General features: G+C 48.3%; 1 protein-coding gene across 20 annotated transcripts in view; it reads left to right on the forward strand.

Annotated features, from left to right (window-relative positions):
• The window catches only part of si:ch73-103b11.2 (myosin phosphatase Rho-interacting protein), a 93,219-nt gene that overhangs the window by 56,970 nt on the left and 17,471 nt on the right, over window positions 1-18,778 (forward strand). For 6 of the 20 annotated variants that reach the window (XM_049015661.1, XM_049015665.1, XM_049015666.1 and 3 more), the window contains exons 8-23: window positions 419-584; window positions 1,282-1,386; window positions 3,300-3,356; window positions 3,437-3,505; window positions 3,581-3,670; window positions 4,815-4,924; window positions 5,029-5,067; window positions 6,474-7,218; window positions 8,183-8,299; window positions 10,062-13,901; window positions 15,549-15,696; window positions 15,916-16,021; window positions 16,131-16,290; window positions 17,344-17,451; window positions 17,605-17,691; window positions 17,780-17,948. In XM_049015661.1, coding sequence (XP_048871618.1) covers window positions 419-584; window positions 1,282-1,386; window positions 3,300-3,356; window positions 3,437-3,505; window positions 3,581-3,670; window positions 4,815-4,924; window positions 5,029-5,067; window positions 6,474-7,218; window positions 8,183-8,299; window positions 10,062-13,901; window positions 15,549-15,696; window positions 15,916-16,021; window positions 16,131-16,290; window positions 17,344-17,451; window positions 17,605-17,691; window positions 17,780-17,948 — 6,116 coding nt within the window. Of the gene's footprint in view, window positions 1-418; window positions 585-1,281; window positions 1,387-1,422; window positions 2,612-3,299; window positions 3,357-3,436; window positions 3,506-3,580; window positions 3,671-4,814; window positions 4,925-5,028; window positions 5,068-6,473; window positions 7,219-8,182; window positions 8,300-10,061; window positions 13,902-15,548; window positions 15,697-15,915; window positions 16,022-16,130; window positions 16,291-17,343; window positions 17,452-17,604; window positions 17,692-17,779; window positions 17,949-18,778 lie in introns of those variants that run through there. The other 14 variants (XM_049015672.1, XM_049015671.1, XM_049015676.1 and 11 more) reach the window with 8 other exon arrangements.

An 18,778-nucleotide genomic window follows, 5' to 3' on the forward strand; every position in this document is an offset into this window, starting at 1 on the left:
TTCACCGGATAAGCACAGTTTTAGTGTCGGTCCGCTAGGCTCCACTAGGGGCACACTACAGCTGGGACGTCCTGGGTGGACGTTCTCTGTTCACTGCTAAGATTTCAGACAGAGGCTGTATAGCTGCAGACCCTGTTTATCCCAGGAATGTGAACATTTCCTGCATTTGAAAGCAACTTGTCTGTTAATCTAATCTGATTAAGTTGTATTTTTGCTGAGGCCTGTCTATAAATAAAATATCATGGCCATTGATTTTTAAAAAATAGTATGCAGTTGAAGTGGGGGACGTATATAGCCTGTGTAGACTCATGAAAATGTACTTTTGTGTGTTTTTTGTACATCATTTTTCATAGGCTGGTCTACTGGTTCCCGTGGTAACGTTTGTCATGGCGATTTGCCTCCTCTCCTTTTCCATCAGGCGGTCTCAGCTATTAGAGAAATCTGGAGCACTGGAGGTGGACAGTGTGGAGCTAATGGAGACAAACTCGTCCTCGGAGGCGCCGCCAGTGTCGTCAACGTGCCCCGCTGCTACCCCCGCCCATCGCCAGGGTCGCAGCGAGCGTCGCCACCTCCCTGTGAAACCGGTGTGTTTGCACCAGAACCCGCACTGCCTTTCGGGACTGTGCCGAGAGCCGAGTTTGTTTTTTAAATCGTCCATTCATGTGGAAAATGTCTTTAGTTTGGGAAAGTATCCTTTTGTCACTTTGCTTTATAAGTCTATGAGCTTAACACTAGAAAATTAGCATTTTTGCGTGACAGTTCATACTAATAATAGGGTGGCTTGTTTTAATTATGGGAAAATATTTGTCCAAGACATTAATGTAGAAATGATTTTATTAAGCACAAATAATAGTTCAGTGATTTTTAGGAATTTGGTCCTTAACTGGATGTACTTTTTCAAAGTTTTAATGCAAATAAGTGAGGTGATTTTGAGTTTTGCACTTAATGTCCATGAAGACAACCATGTCCATCAGCAGTCTCTGTTTTAATGAGCGATTTTTACCCCCAAAGTCACCCCATTGCCATCCCATTATCACCCCTGTGTGTCACTGCAAAGTGCTTGTGAAGCAGCTGTGACCCCCTGTTAATGAGCAGTTCCCAAGGCCAGTGGTTGGGGTACTTGCAGTGAAATGTAATACAGAATGGGAGAAACACATCCAGGATGTCAGGGGCACAGTTGGGTGGGAGTTCCCTGAAACGTGCCGGACGTGTTTGCCGTTACCCTGACGATGTCGGAGCGCTCAGACCAGTTACTAGTGGCGCTGTTCCTGTCACATCCAGGAATTCTCGCTGGATGCTGCTCAGGACCGCTGTTCACCATCCAGTGTCTCCAGCTACCGCCGGGCCAAGTCTCTGGACAGGAGGATGTCAGAGTCCAGCATGACAGTGAGTCGCGCTGTTAGACACACCCCCGTGCTCAGCCGCCCTCCAGCTTGTAAGCCGTCACCATGACTCTTTGTATGAACTTCCCCCATCGCCATGAAAATATACCAAGCCTACAAAACTGTCTTTTGCACGAAATGGAATCCAGTTAAATGCAGGCGAATTTGTCGATCCCTAATTGATTTCACTTAGCACTGAAAAATGGCAAGGATTTTGATGACTTGAGATGTTGGACACACAGGTTGTGTGAGTCAGAGAGTAGGACTGAGACTGAAGATGGAAGGACCCTTTGAAAGGATCGGATGGGGACCAGCTATGCTGATTTCGCGTGGGTTAGGAACGGCTAGGCTGGCTTTCCCTGCTCAGTGGTAACTCGTGTATTAACAGAATGGTCCATCACCCTAAGGCCGTTGGCGCATTGGATTCCACATCGTCCAGCACCCTTGCGGAACATCTGACACCTGTTCCCAGTATCCACAGCAAAATATCTATAGCAAGATGAAAGTGGCTACTGCATAATTGACTTTGATTACTGCTTATACAAATCTGCTAGAACAATTCTTAGTGACACAATAACTGTCCTTTTTGTGCAGGTAGAGAAGCTGCCAGATTTAATCAGGATGGATGTGTTATGCGTTATATAACTCATGTGATATAAAACAGCTGAAAGAACAAGCAGTCTTTGTTTAAATTGACAGAATTTTCTTGTTCACTGTACATCCCTGGCTGTTCAGCAGTGTGGAAATATGTTGTCAAACATGGTAGGGAAAGAAACTTAATTCTTAAATTCTGTATAGATTTGGTGTTAATGGGAAAAGCGGTGCAGGGCGGAGGTGCTCAGCTGTTACAAAACTTTGCATTGACATTGTTTTGTTCATGGGAAGCTGCTGCTGATCTTATTGGCTGTTCTCGTGACTCCCAGGGGGAGGGCAGTCACTTAAAATACTTCCAAACACACAGACATTCTGTCCCAGATTTTACTCACCCTTAAGTATTGGCAGACCACTCGCCTGTGCTGCTCCTGGGTGTTTCCCTACCCATCATGCCCTGTGGTGTGGCTGTTAGCTTCCTGTCAGCATGTGAGCTGCAGCTGTTGGAATGCCCCCAACCCGTTATAAATAGGCAGGCAGGAGGGTAAAAGTGCAGAGCTGGGAGCTCGCTGAGGAAGTGCGAGAGTGTGCAGGTGGCTTTTTAGCACTCGGGGCGAATGAAGCTGAACAGGAACAAGGTAGGGCCCAGCTTTGGTTGGCGGGGGTGGGGCTGGGGTGGCCCTGGGAGGTTTGCTGTGTGTTAGTGTTTCCTGAAGTCCTGCTATGTGGAGCTGGAAACGCAGCCGGACTTGCTGTGCATTACCTGTCAATATCCACTGGAAATGTAGCTGAACTGCAGCATGTGGGAAGTTGCAAAGTGTTCAGTTCAGTAAATTATTTCCATGTGAAAATAACTGTTTAAATCTTTCATAGGAGTGATAGGGCATTCTGTGTTTGGCTTATTGCAGTGGTTCTCAAAGTCGGTCCTCGGGCCCCACTGCCCTGCTTGTTTTCCTGCTGTCCCTGCCTCACACACACAAGCCCCAGCTGTCTTTCAGCTTCTGATTACCTGGATCAGGTGTGTCCAGTCAATCAGCAGTGTGTAGGGCAGGTATAGCTGGAAAACAAGCAGGGCAGTGAGGCCTGAGGACCGACTTTGAGAACCACTGGCTTAGTATACTTTTCATTAAATCTTACATTAAGGTCCTTTACGAGTCCATTTCTTGTCTTGTGTAGTTTCTCCCAATACATTTTAGGTATTTTATGTCTTTATATGTTAAAATCGGGGTCTATGATTTGTAGGTGATTGCCCTATTTATACAAGTTAAACAGTCGTTTTATAATCTATGGATATTCAGTTATTAATGATTACCCCCCCCCCCTCAGCCAGACCTGTTGAACTTCAAAAAAGGATGGATGACCAAGCTGTATGAAGATGGCCTGGTAAGTACCGACCCTGACGACTTGAGTGCGAGGGGATCATTGGAAGTGGCTGCTGATGCTTTCGAATTCTCCTTCCTCAGTGGAAGAAGCACTGGTTTGTCCTCACGGACCAGAGCCTGAGATACTACAGGGACTCCATCGCAGAGGAAGTAAGTGCTGAAAGCGTGGGGACAGCGCTGTGCTTCCGGGCTGACCGGCTGGGATAACCGCTCCCACTCTTTCAGGCTGCAGATCTGGATGGCGAGATCGACCTCTCCACATGCTATGATGTCATGGAGTTCCCAGTGCAGAGGAACTATGGCTTTCAGATTCACGTAAGTGCAATTTGTGCTCCTTTCATGCAGCCTGGGATTTGTTAAGGCAGTTTGCTAATTGGTTTGTTTTGAAGTAGAAGCTGCCTCGTTTGGCATGCAGTTCATGTTGGTCTGCGGGTTCCTCTCCAAAAACGACCCTTTGTCTCATCCTGCCCGGTCATACGATCTGTCCCCCCTATAGTGAGGGGTGTCATAGAGTCTAATTCTGCCTCAGACCATCTCTGTTATCCCTCCCACCCTGGGAAACAGTTCATCTCCAGATTCCTTTTCCTAATGGCCTGTTTACGTAAGGCTAGTGAGGTGAACTCTTCGTCACAAGTGGGGAAGCCATTCGAAATGGCAGGAATATCTCCTGAAATAGGGCAGTGGCCACGTCCTCGCTTGACATTTTTGCAGGGTCCGGGAATGTAAACAATGGCGAGCGACAGTAGTTGATCACGGCATGTCCGGCAGACGTGAGGAGACTCTGGCACCACCGGACAGGTGAAGCCTTCAGTTAGCCTGTTTGTGTTTACCTTGACTTGCAGGCAAGCCCATGCCTCTGTTCCGGTTATTTCTGTTGGTGTCAAAATAGAGGAGTGAAGTGTATGATTCTGTCTGGCTGAGAACAGCGTGGCGTCAGTGCACAGAAATTAATAACTGCAGTATTTTTAACTGCTGCGAGCATCCAAGCTAGTGGGACGAGGGAGCATCCCGAACGTCCCAGGGAAGCTTGCGTAGACCTGACGTGCCTGAATCCAATGGCAGCCAAGCGGCCAAAGGAAGTCAGGTCCCAGGCTAATGCCTGTTGTGCAGGCATGTCAGAGAATGCGGTTGCTGATACATCCTGTCACTGTCACGTGTTTTATTTCTGCTTGGTGGATAATGGGATAATGTCCATCTCACTGCTGGCTGTTACTGTCACCTATAAAAATTTGATGAGAGTTGATCGTTACGCACGTAATACAGTTGTTTGCACTATGCAATGAAAACCACGTTCTAAACACGATAATCACAAATAAAATGTGAAACACGGGTTACGAATTAAGGTGTGTATAATAACACATAGTAAATACAAGTATGACAATAAATGACAACTCGGTAATTTACAGCAACATATTACAATAAATGGCAATTTCTGCCTCTCTGTTTTTTCGGCAAACAGACGAAAGAATGTGCGTTTACGCTCTCTGCCATGACCTCCGGCATTCGACGCAACTGGATCCAGGCCATCATGAAGAGCGTGCGGCCCGCCATCGCCCCTGACGTCACCCGGTAAGCCCGCGCAGGATGGGGGCTGCATGAATGTGTGAACTTACTTCTGTACTGTTGATCTTGCTTCTGCCTTTCTGTGTCTTCTGCTTCCGTGCTGCCTGCAGGAAAAACATCCCTTTGAAACTGTCAGTTCTGAAAACCAGGTTGGAATTCTGTCTTGCCTTCCTGTTCCTCCTCATCCCTGTAGTCCTGATTGTAGTGGCTCATATAGGTTGTAGCATCACATGAACCGCAGTCATTGTTGTAAAGTCAGGGGATTTGTCTGGCATGAAAGGATTGACCCTGTCACTGATCACTTTTTGCAATGCATGGTATTTAGGAAGGAATTTTATTTTATTTTTTCCTTTTCTTGGATGCTTTGAATTATGATTTGGTTGCTTGGCTTGTTAACCCTCTGAGGTCCAGGGGTAGGGAACACACTTTCACTGACTGGGGCATGGTCACACATTTCATTCAATGTCATAAACTTAATGCATGGCAAATAAATAATTTCTTATTTGTTTTGGCATTAAACTCATCTTAATCTTACTGTACTATATGTGTCATATTGTTTATATATATTGTCATATATGTGTCAAATATGTCAGATTTATGTGAAGTTTGTAATTTGACATCAAAGTATAGACATTGCAAAATCCTGTTTGGAACACTTGCAGAAACATTAAAAAAGTACATAGTAAGTAATGGTGGCAGTTTGTTTTGATCCCAGATATCTGATCACCAAAGTATTGGCTACCTGAGGATGACTAAATGGTGTAGTTGCAACATTCAGATGGATAAATAAATAAGAAGAACCTAACTCATGTCACTATTTCTGGGCTCCTTTCATTGAATATGTAGCAACTTTCATGTGTATGAATGAGCCATTCACACCTGGCCACACCCCCCTGGATTGCGTTTCACCGGTGTGTTGTTTATCTAATTACCATGCGAATGCGATTTGAATACGCGGAAATGCGGCTATTTAGAATGTGAATAGCGATCTTCAGGTGAGGGCGGCACTACACCCCCTCAAAACAAAGAAAGGTGACATGGTGTAATTTTTTGCCGATTTAACCTAATTTAAAAAACTTTAATGCTTTTAAATACTTCTTAATACTTTTTTCATGATTCTACATGAGAATTTCAGCAAGATATAAACTGAAATAGACGTGAAAAGTACGCTGCATTGCTGACGACGCACTCGACCCCAGAGGGTTAATCGGCACTGGAACCTCAAATATTTTTTGGTTTCTCCCACCAATGATGCTAGTATTCCATACTCATTCTGCCCTCTTACCCCCGCCCATCTTGTCAGTGATGTTTGTACTCCTCTTCCACCAGTGGGTGTCCTGTGTATTGTACAGTCTAGCTGGTGGATGGTTCGTTTAGTCTCTGGAGTAGACATGCCCAATCGTGGGACATCAGTATTTTTTTTTTTTTTTTTAGCTGCTGTTTTCATTTATCGTTAACTCCTTGTGGTATGAAGAGAGAATGCAGTGCTTGCATGACTGACAAGTTCTTTCCTGGCTGGTGGCTAACCCGCTCCCCTACTTCCTGCTCATCCCAGCTCTCTGCCAGAGGAGAGGGCCAAAGCAAGGGCACTGCTGAACATGGGCCATTCAGCACCAACGGTGGAGCGGCACCCCAGCCTGGAGACCGCCACTGTGGAAGAGGAGGGGCTGGCACAGTCCTCCTCAAATTCAGAGCAGCGCCGGAGCCGAATCCGGGAGCGCAGGCGTGAGGGCCGCTCCAAAACCTTCGACTGGGCGGAGTTCCGGCACGGCCAGCCGGAGAAGGTGGAATGTGATGGGCAGGCAGCCAAGCCTGAGGACAATGTGAACGTCAGCTCTGCCTCCTCCTCTGCCTCCTCCCCAGCAACCTCGCCCATGTCCTCCGCGTCCTCTGGGTCATCGTCGACTCCTGCGCCCCTCCAAGGGGTGTCACTGGAGGATGACCTGGAGCGGGAACGGGCGCGAAGGCGGGAGGAGAGGCGGCGCCGCTTCCTGAGCGTGCAGAGCTCCATGCCCGTCACCATGGTGCCTGTGAGTGGACAGGTCCGGGCTGCCGAACCCCCCAGTACAGGCCGCATGGAGATGGACCGCTCCCTGTCCATGCCCGAGTCTTTAAGCGAAGACTCCGTGCAGCGGGCCAAGACCCCCAACGTCCAGGTGGAGATAGAGCAGCGCTGGCACCAGGTGGAGACCACGCCCCTCCGTGAGGAGAAGCAGGTTCCCATCAATACCGTACATTCTTCTCAGCAGAATGCCGAGCGGTTGCCCCCCCAGGAGCTCGCTGCCATTTTGGACAAAGAGGTGCGTTGGTGGGGATGCACTCTTGTCACTGAGTGATGTTTTGGTGGGGCTTTAGCCCCCTAATACCGACTGTATAACTTTAGTCTGTCTCTCCTGTCTGTCTGTGTAACAGTACATAATATTCATGGCTTGGTAAAAAGCCTTGGTTTGGGTTCATGGTTTTGTGCATTTTCAGTACTGCAGGGAAAACAGAATTTTGTTTTTAAATCGGTAAAACTGCAAACACACACTATTGCAAAGAGCTGTAAACTAAAGGCAACATGTCAGTAAGCATGTTTAAATTAAACAAAAGTGATGCTTGTTTGAAGTTTGCAAAAATTAATACGTAAAATAAATAAAATTTAAAAATTAAACATTTAAACACCCCTATAGCCTTAAAGCCCCTTAAACTGAGACTAGCTTGCAGATGCTGAATCTGCCTTATACTGGTCTCTCTCTCTCTCTCTCTCTCTCTCTCTCTCACACACACACACACACACACACACACACACACACACACACACACACATACACACACACAGTGTAGTCATCTCCAATGAGTTAGTTCATTGAATGTGTATTCTACAAAATGAGTTTGGTGTAACAGAACTGCTCCCTCTCCAGTGTTGGGGTACTTTACTGGGAAACCGAAATGTTCCCAAACCGGCGATTGAGTGACTGTTACCAGACTGTTAGCACACCCATAATCAACATAATGTTTTCCATGTGGAACATTACATTCCATCCATGTCAATTAAATATATTAATTTGTTTAATTGTGTGTGCTGAACCAAAAATAATGTACAAGACAAATATGTGTGACAGCCATCATCTACTTTTCCATCTATGTAACTGTTAGTCACTGATAGTCAGGGTTTACAGGAACCTGGAACCCTTCTGTTACTTTCTAAAGCTGTGTGTTGTTAAACTGAATAAGTTGCCACTGTTCCCCCCTCCCACTACCCCCTCTTGTATATTTGCACAGTTGGAGCAGACCCAGAAGGAGCTGGTGAGGCTGCAAGAGCAGAACAACCTGCTTCAGGTGCAGCTCCAGGATGCCAGGGGGAGGGAGCAGAGTGCCAGGGAGGGCTACGTGTTGCAGGTAGGTGTGGGGGTAGGTCACCAGTACGGGGGCGATCTCGCCGTAGGTAGGCGTGGGGGTAGGGCGCCGGCACGGGGGCGATCTCGCCGTAGGTAGGCGTGGGGGGTAGGGCGCCGGCACGGGGGCGATCGCGCCGTAGGTAGGCGTGGGGGGTAGGGCGCCGGCACGGGGGGGGGGGGGGGCGATCGCGCTGTAGGTAGGCGTGGGGGTAGGGCGCCGGCACGGGGGCGATCGCGCCGTAGGTAGGCGTGGGGGTAGGGCGCCGGCACGGGGGGCGATCGCGCCGTAGGTAGGCGTGGGGGTAGGGCGCCGGCACGGGGGCGATCGCGCCGTAGGTAGGCGTGGGGGGTAGGGCGCCGGCACGGGGGGGGGGGGGCGATCGCGCTGTAGGTAGGCGTGGGGGTAGGGCGCCGGCACGGGGGCGATCGCGCCGTAGGTAGGCGTGGGGGTAGGGCGCCGGCACGGGGGCGATCGCGCCGTAGGTAGGCGTGGGGGGTAGGGCGCCGGCACGGGGGCGATCGCGCCGTAGGTAGGCGTGGGGGTAGGGCGCCGGCACGGGGGGCGATCGCGCCGTAGGTAGGCGTGGGGGGTAGGGCGCCGGCACGGGGGCGATCGCGCCGTAGGTAGGCGTGGGGGTAGGGCGCCGGCACGGGGGCGATCGCGCCGTAGGTAGGCGTGGGGGTAGGGCGCCGGCACGGGGGCGATCGCGCCGTAGGTAGGCGTGGGGGGTAGGGCGCCGGCACGGGGGCGATCGCGCCGTAGGTAGGCGTGGGGGTAGGGCGCCGGCACGGGGGCGATCTCGCCGTAGGTAGGCGTGGGGGTAGGGCGCCGGCACGGGGGGCGATCGCGCCGTAGGTAGGCGTGGGGGTAGGGCGCCGGCACGGGGGCGATCGCGCCGTAGGTAGGCGTGGGGGTAGGGCGCCGGCACGGGGGCGATCTCGCCGTAGGTAGGCGTGGGGGTAGGGCGCCGGCACGGGGGCGATCGCGCCGTAGGTAGGCGTGGGGGTAGGGCGCCGGCACGGGGGCGATCTCGCCCGCAGCACGCAGTATGATTATGTATGGGCTTGCTATTAACCTAGAGTGGGAGCTGGCTCACATGACAGATCTGCACAGACGTGGCGTTTTCAGCATGTGTTTTCACTAACTGTGTTAACTGAGCCTCACATCTTCTGGGAAATAATTGGTATGAATAATTATGTTCAAGGTAAGAGAGCCTGTATGCAGAGGAGCATTGTGCTGTGCTTTTTTCCTTCTTCCTCTTCATTTGCTTACTTATGTCCCCTGCCTCCCTTTTCCAAGACTTTGGGTGTTTTGGACTAAAATGCACGCTTGCTTTATACTTACTTTATGTACATTGCATCTGTGATGTCTGTGCATTTTACATTTCAAAATGTACATCCTGAATCCCACCCCCACATCTCCTTAAGTATTTACATCCAGCACTGTATCAGTGTTTTTTTTTTTTCCTCTGTCCCCCCCCCCCCGTTTCGATCTCAGTGGCTATCACACGTTAGGTGTAGTTTCAGTGTCAATGCCCCTGTGTCTGCAGCCATTGAAACTTCCAGACTGCATTTTGTGTTCAAACTTTGAGTTTATTCATTTGTATTTTTATTTTTTATTATTTTCCAAAAAAAGCACAGTGGAAAGCTTTTAATAATCTTGTTTAGAGTTTGCTGAGCCTCCCCAGAGATGTGTCCCTCAGTGTCCGGGGCGGGTGGTGGAAAAAATGTTACTAACCAAATGTCCGATCGATTTTTTAAAGAGCGACTCGCCGTCCCTACCGTCAAACACAGGCGCCTGGCATCGGCTGCACAAGCTCAATCAGGACCTCCAGGCAGAGCTTGAGTCCCACAGACGCAAACAGGACTTCACCAGCCAGCAGGTGCAGGCCCTCAAGAGGAATTACAGCGAAGCCAAGGATGTCGTCCGACACCACGAAGCAGAGATCCAGGCTCTGCAGGCCAAACTCAACAATGCTATGGCCGAGATCCTCATAAGTGAACAAGCTGTGGCTAAAATGCGTAGCGAGCTCAAGCTAGAGCAGGAGCGCTTCCAGGATTGCAAGGAGGAGTGGGAGCACAATGAGATGACCCTGCGCGCTCAGCTCAAGGACAGCGAGGACAGACTTAAGGATGTGGAGGCCCACCTTCTAGAGAAGAGCCAGGCTTTAAGGGACCTTGAGCGCCAGCAGGCCCTCCAGAGAGACCACCTGAAGGAGGTCCTGAAACTTCAGGAGAGATTGACCGAGGTCACAGGCCGGCTGATTGCCACTGAGGAAGCCCAGGCCCTTAAAGAGGAAAGGTTACAGAAAAATCTGCATGTTCTGCAAGAGAACCATGAGAGAGAGCGGCAGGATCTAGTTAGACATCTGGCAGAGGTGGAGGGCAAAGGACAGGAGCTAGAGGATCGTCTTCATGAGGCAGAGCAGCATGTTGAAGAGCTTCTAAGGGAGAACAGGACCTCAGGACTGGAAAGTGATGAAATGGTACATCAGCTAGAGGAGCAGCTAGCCATTAAGACTGATGCCATTGAAAAGCTTACGGAGTCCATCCGGCAACTAGAAGAAGAGAAGGGTCAGCTGACTTGCCGTTGTCAGGAACTGTTAAATCAAATCACGGAGGCAGACAATGAGGTCACTAAACTTCAGACTCGACTTAAAACTGAGGAAACAGACTATTATAATCTAGAACATTCCTACGAAAAGGTATCTGAAGAGTTCCAGAAAATCAACAAGGTTCTACGAGAAAAGGAGCAGGAGATCTGTGAGGTCAAAGAGATGTATGAGCGGCTGGTAGAAAAGAAGGAGCAGGATCTTCATGAGGCGATGGTAAAGATGGCAGCTTTGGGAAGCAGCCTGGAAGAGACAGAGCTAAAACTGCAGGCTAAAGAAGAGTTGATCTGTAAGTTGGGGCAAGGAGATATGGGGATGGCTGCTGAGCAGGAGCTGCAGGCTAAATTAGTTGTCGCAGAGGATCGAATTGCTGAACTGGAGCAACACCTTAATGATTTGCAGATAGGCTACACTGATCTCCAGGTGGAGCACTGCAAACTGCAGGAGGACTGTGATGTTTTGGAGAGCTTGAGCAAACTAAACGACTCTGCAGCAGTAGAAGTTCCTTCAGGTGTAGGGGAAGCCAGGCCAAAAGTGAAAACCAGTTCCGATGCACAGGCGTCACTTGGCAAAAGACAGAGCATGCATTTTTCCAGCATCCACTGCCAAAAATTTGTCCATACAGATGGCGGACAGACATTGTGGGCTAGTAATTCGCCATCGTACATTGGCCAGGACCAATCCCTTACTGAAGACTGTGGTTCGTCCAGCACTGAATACCAGCAAATGGCCTCTGATGACACTGATCCTGAGAAGTTTATATCCATCATTCATGTGCTTGAGACAAAATTGTATGCCACAGAGGAGAAGCTGAAACACATTACTCTAAAGCTGGAAGAGCAACAGAGTTGGCAGTTGGAGTCTATGATGGAGCAACATGGCCACTTAGCCGAAAATGAGACAGAGCTACAGGAGCAGCTCAATGAAAGCCTGTGCAAAGTAGACCAGCTCACCACTCAGCTCCAGGAAGAAATGGACAAGAGATCTGCTTTTGCTCAGGAAACAACATGCCGCATCAGGGCAGTGAATGCCAAATACGAGAAAGCATTAGCTTGTGTAGAGCTGAGCAGGGAAAAGGTCCAGGCCATCTTGAGAGATCCATTTGAGGGCAACATGGAAACACAACTTCAAATACTGTCAAACATAGAAAATGAGCTAGTGAATGCCACCATTTATATTAGAGAGGGAGGTCACAATTTGGAGGAACAGCAGCTAAAGATTCAAGCAGGTCAGAACCAGGATGAGGTAACGGATACGGAGAAGATAAAATTGTTTGCCAAGACATTAGCTTTTGAGGCGTTGGTTTTGAGTAAGATGGCTTTTTCAGTTCAGAATCTGAATTTTGATCTCTTGCAGAGTTTGAATGAGATTCACCTAGAAGCTGAGAAATTGAAGAGGAGTGATGAGGGTTACTTGGCAGTTGAGTATGCTGATGTCTTGACCAGGAAGCTTATGATAGAAAGTGAATTTTGGACAGAGGTAGAGAAGCTTGAGGCACAGTATAAAGTGAATGAAGGGAGGAGAGAGGATGACATAAATTCAGAGGGGGGTGGTGATGCTACTAATACTGGTATTACTGTAATTAGCAATGTCTGTATCAAAGCTCAATTGGCTTTTGCTGTTCAGAATCTTAAGAGCTTCTATGAGGAGAAACTACAGAAACTTAAAGGGGACCTAATGGAGGCCCATAGGAACCTGCAGCAAAGGGAGCTGGCATTGAAAGAGCTGATAAAAGCTTCTAACGAACCAGAATTTGCTAGAGTCATTCAAGAGGTCAGTGATGAGCTTGACCTTGGTCAACAAGTGATTGATGCAAGTCCCCCAGAACTTGTGCCCTATTTGGAACAGATAAAAATGGAAGAGGCTCATGACTTGGCTGATGAGTTGGTCAGTAGACACCTTCAAGACACAGTGCCTTCCTGTAGCATTGAGTTTGTCCAGTCCCCGCATCTTGGACGAGATAGACTTGCAGCTGAACTGATAAGGCAAGCAGAAGTCCTTCAGTTTCTTTCTCAGAAGGTAGAGTCACTCTGTGAGGCTGACAGTGGAATATTTCTCCAGAGACTGGTTTCCTGTGTAAATGCAACTTACAGAAATCCCAATGATATCACTAGCAGTTCTCTTTGCATGCGTGAGGCTATGATCCAGGCCCAGGTTGCCTATGTTGCCTGCAAGATGAGAGCGGACCATGAGAGGGACCTGAAGCTGTGCAGAGAGGCCTGCCAAAATATGGATGTCTTGTGCCAGGAGCATGCCCGAAATGTGGGAACCATTCGGGAGCGGTATGAGGCCTCCTTGCAGGAGGAACGCCAGAACTTTAACCAGATGGTAACCAGCCTTCAGGTGGAAAACAGTGCCCTGCATGGTGAAGTATCCTGTCGCATCACTGAGCTCTCGCAACAACAGGAGAGGTTGGCACAGTTGGAGGCACACTTCTGCAGGGAGATTGAGCAGCTGAAGGCTAGGTACGAACTTGAGCTGAGCCAAGCAGAGCAAGGTCGGGCAACCACCGAGCAAGCACTAATGGAGAAAACGGCAGATAGCCAACACAAGTTGGAGGTTATCCTTATGGACATTGAAAAGATGGAAGACCGACACGAAGAGCATGTGCAGACCCTTGAGGAAAAGTTTCATGGGAAGATACAGGAATTGCAGCACATCCATGAGAAGGAGATGCAGATGCTACATGGACACTACACACAAACCATCTGTGCCATGGAGGAAACACTGGACAAGCTGAAAGCCAGCAACCCGGAGGGCTCATCTTATCCTGAGCTGGTCATAGCACCCATGGCCCCGACTTGGCCTATGGAACAGGATACTTGTCAGGAAAGCAAGGCTGACCGAGATTCGATGATTGTGCTGAGAGATAGGATCCAGGAGCTGGAGACGCAGATGAATACCATGAAGGATGAGTTGGAAAACAAACAGCTTGAAGGAGATGTGTCAAGCCTGAAGGAGAAATACCAAAAAGATTTTGAGAGCTTGAAGGTGTTTTTTTTATTTTTTTTATTTGTTCTTTGTTTTTAAATTTTTTGTTTTGTTTTTAGTTTTTTAGTAGAGCTTTTGAGCTCCATTCTGGATTCTAAGCTGCAGTGGTTAATTTCTGATTGCTTACTGACTCAGGAGATCTCATCCAACAACTCTTTAAAAATCACTTTGTAGCCAAAGTGATAAGCTTTGTAGTTCTTTGGGGATTACATGAAAAATGTCTAGTGAAAACGCTTAGTGAAGTACTGTGATTGTTTAGCAGAGAGATAGATACCTTGCATGCACTAAATTGACCATTTCAGCTTTGCATCCAGATATGTAGCATGAGTTTTGCTGAGCTCGCACTTCTCTGCATCAAGATCTCCCCGTTTCATCACATGTTCATAACCAGCACTGCTCAAACCAGAGAAGCCAAGGGACTGGCCATTTGAGGAGTGGTAGTCTTCACTATTTGCGGCTGCTAGTTATACAGTCACATGTTCCTTTAGTGGCTGATGTTCTTCAGCTTCCCTTGGAGTTTCAGGAGCAGCTTTCCCTCACTCTATAGGTTTTGCATGTTGGTACTGTCAGCCTTTAGTTTCCATTCATCACACGATGGGGCACCAGAAGTCCCGTTGTGCAGCTGCTGTTATGCAAGACAATGTTAGTAATGATTGGTTGTTTGGTATCTTACTCTCCACACATGGACTTGTGCTGTCGTACTTAGTCTTAATTGCTTGGATTGAATTGATCACCATTTTTAATAGTAACAGCAGCTGCACAAAAGTCTTTCTATTTTTTTAAATACCCACTGGAAATGAATGGCAATGTAAGCTATTTAACATGCATCTAAACATTACTCATTTTTATAAGAAGTTAACAGATAAGTCTCCTATGTTCTGAAAGGGTAAAAAAAATACTTTTATTTTCAGTGGGAAATCCATTTTCGTCATGTTAATAATATTAATATATGTAACTTTAACAAAAATAGTTTCTGGCATTGAAAAATGTCCCCCGCCCCTCCGTCCTTATTTGGTCCCCTTATTATGACCAGAGTACCCCCCCCCCCCACCCCAGTGTGTTATTCTGGCACCACCCCCAAGCCCCTGGCTAGTGGTGGAGCCAGGTTCCATGCTGCATCTCTTGAGCACTCTGCCCTGTGACTAACTCCGCTCTGCCCGCTTGCATGCTCTGCACTTTAAAATCACCTTTAGATGCCGCATGGACACCGCAGCCAGTGATGAAATGGTTTATTAGTCAAGGAACCATTATTATCATTGTCCAGCAAAACTAATGACTTGTACAATGTATGCCTGATGTGTATGCGCTTAAGCATTTACATCACGATGTAAGTTACTACGAATTTTTTTTCTTCCTTAATCAAATCAGTAACCAAATTTTATTCATGGCTACAGGAAAGCAACTGCCATCCCCAAACCACCATTAAAGCTGACATTTTTACTATTTAAATCGCCACGTTAAAAAAGTAGCTGTAGTTCTATAGGAGTCCCATGTTTAGTATTATTTGGTGTATTTGCTGAAAGTTTCAGCCTTTGACAACAGACTTGACTAGTTTTCCAAAAAAAAAAAACCAGCCATGAATGAATGCAGGTTACCTGTTGAGCAGCACAGAGCCCACCTGATTTAACTGGAGTGCTTCTCTCTCAGGCCACATGCGAGCGTGGCTTCGCTGCCATGGAGGAGACGCACCAGAAGGTCATTGAAGACCTCCAGAGACAACACCAGCGCGAGGTGTCCAAGCTGTTAGAGGAGCGTGAGAGGCTCCTTGCCGAGGAGACGGCCGCCACTATTGCTGGTAATGCCATCAAGCGCCATTTGGGTCGAAGGTACAGGCCCAGGTCTGCCTTCCCCAACCTATAGCAAGTGACACACGTCAACAGGAGCAGCCATTCTTAGCCACGGGGAGCAGTCCTGGGCTGATATGAGGGCATTGTGTGTCCGAGGTCCCTACCGGCCTCTGGTTGTGACTGTCTGACCGTGTCCAGTGTGACACTTGTCTCCTTTCCCCGCTTAGCAATCGAAGCCATGAAGAATGCCCACAGGGAGGAGATGGAGAAGACACAGCGCTCACAGTTCAGTGGCATGGGTGCTGACATCGGCGAACTGCGGCAGCAGTACCAGTAAGTGGAGGGAGTGGACAGAACGTTGTGCTTTTATAGGGGTTTGACGCTTCGCCATTCCGCAAGGGGAGTCCTTTATTGATGAGTGTGTGCCCCCCTCCCCCCCCAGGGAGGAGCTGCAGTCTATCCACCGGGAACTGGAGGTGCTGTCAGAGCAGTACTCCCAGAAGTGCCTGGAAAATGCGCACCTGGCCCAGGCGCTGGAGGCCGAGAGGCAGGCCTTGCGCCAGTGTCAGCGGGAGAACCAGGAGCTGAACGCTCACAACCAGGTGTGGCTCCCTCCAAGGGTACCTCACTGCATATACCGGGCACTTGGCATACTGCCCATTGGTCACTGTACTGAGAAGCTACATTGGCGGTAATGCTGTTTTCAAAGGCAGGAAACATCAATGATTTTGGTCAGTAAGCATCATATACGATACCCCAAGATTCATGGGAAAGTTTGGACAGTCTCACGGATGCATGTATCATGGTGTTAACATTTTGTTATGTCCATGTTGAACAGAATGTGATTAGGAACACATGTGGTAGGTGATGAAAGATATTGCTAATCTGCAGTGTGGGTAACTTAAGTTCTGTAAATGTCTTCTGGTAATTTGAGAGTGCGAGGCCTTGGGAAGTGGGGCTAAGCTGTGTTTAAACCTGCACTACACTGTAGTACCGTCTGAACGTCATACCATTTCCTTGGGGTGCACAAGACATCCCCTAATGATTAACCCTCTGGGGACAGGCACATCATCATTCGTACACATGAAAGTTGGTATATATAGCTATATATTTAATGAAAGGAGGCCAGAAATAGTGACATGAGTTTTTCTTATTTACCCAACTGAATGTTGCAACTACACCATTTAGTCATCTTCATGTAGCCAAGACTTTGGTGATCAGATATCTGCGATCAAAACAAACTGCCACCATTGCTTACTGTGTACTTTTATATTATCTCTGCAAGTGTTCCAAACTGCATTTTGCAATGTCTATACTTTGTCAGATTACAAACTTAACATAAATCTGACATTCACAATATACATTAAAATGAAGATGAGTGTAATGGCAAAACAAATATACAAGAAATAATTTAATTTGCCATGAATTAAGTTTATGATATGGAATGAAATGCCCGTCAGTCAGTCAGTGTTCCCTACCCCAAGTTCCCAGAGGGTTAAGGGGGCTCTCCTTGGATGTGCTGCCAGGTGCAGCTGTCAAGCCACTGCTGTTAAATCAGAGTAGTGCCTGGCAGAGCAAGGCCTGCCAACTTAGGTGCGCCCCCCCAGAGGCCAGTGGGTGAAATGTGTACTGTGGGTCTTGTGCCACTTGGACAGGAGCTGAACACACGCCTGGCGGCAGAGATCACACGCATGCGCTCCTGCTTCAGCGGAGATGGTGCCGTGCCTCCCCTCACTCACGGACAGGACCTGTACGAGCTGGAGGTGATACATACAGGAGAGCAGCGTTGGCTATAGTACCAAATGATAGCAGAAGGCGGCTGTATAATGTCTATAATACCTATTTTTAATTATAAATAAAGACTTTGGAACATTAGTAAAGGAAAGAATCGTGCATACATGTTAAATTTATTTTAGGTCTTACTCCGGGTCAAGGAATCAGAAATTCAGTATTTGAAACAGGAGATCCATTCTCTGAAGGACGAGCTACAGTCCGCACTACGGGTAAGAGAGCCTCTCCTCCTGATTCCTTACTGAGGCAGGTTAGCGGACAGGCGCCTACCTAAACGCTGCTGCTTCATCCTGTGGGTAGGACAAGAAGTACACCGCAGACAAGTACAAGGACATCTACACGGAGCTGAGCATCGTGAAGGCCAAGGCAGACTGTGACATCAGCAAGCTGAAGGAGCAGCTGCTGGTGGCCACTGAGGCCCTGGGGGAGAGGAGCATGGAGGGCGGCCCCAGTGTGGGGCTGGGATACGGTAGGCACCGCCCCCGCACAGGCTGCCTTCTGCAGGCAGGGTCCCCCCACACAGGCCTATAACGGGGCACCTCAGGAGTGTCCCCATGATCCATGTCTCTTTTATTAGGACGGTTTAGCGAGGGGCCCCAGCCTGGTGATGGTTGACATTTTCCTCCCAGATGTGTCGTGCTGTTAAAAATATTTCTTTATATTAACAAGAATATAGTGCCGGTCAAAAGTTTGGACACACCTACTCATTGAATGGTTTATTTGTGATTTTTGTCTCCTTATTTTGAAATAGACGTCAATACTATAAAATATATTTAATTATGTCTGATGGGTGGCATGGTGGTGGTTAGCACTGTTGCTTCACATCTCTAGGACCAGCGTTCCAGTTTCCGCCGTGGCTCCATGCGTGTGCAGTTTGCGTGTTCTCTGCATGTCATCGTGGGGTTTCCTCTGGGTACTCCAGTTTCCCCCCACAGTTCAAAAATGTGCCGAGGTTTATTGGAGTTACCTAATTGCCCATAAGAGTGTGTGAGTGAATGGTATGTGTGTGTGCCTGTGATGGGTTAATGCTACGTCTTGGGTTCTGCCCTGCCTCATGTCCATAATCTCCGGGATAGGCTCCGGACCCCCTGTGACCCTGATTTGGATGAGTGGTTACAGAAGATGGATGGATGGAATTATGCACTAACCAATAAAGCATTAAACAAAAAAGATTGTTTGGGGTGGGGGGCAGCTCTGTGGGTTGGAACTCATAAGGCTGCTGGTTAAAATCCCATGGTTGGTACAGTGGGGATTCATTGGGCCCTTGAGCAAGGCCCTTAACCCCAGTTGCTCTAGGGA

The sequence above is a fragment of the Brienomyrus brachyistius genome, chromosome 5, assembly GCF_023856365.1.
Source record: "Brienomyrus brachyistius isolate T26 chromosome 5, BBRACH_0.4, whole genome shotgun sequence".
Classification (NCBI taxonomy): domain Eukaryota; kingdom Metazoa; phylum Chordata; class Actinopteri; order Osteoglossiformes; family Mormyridae; genus Brienomyrus; species Brienomyrus brachyistius.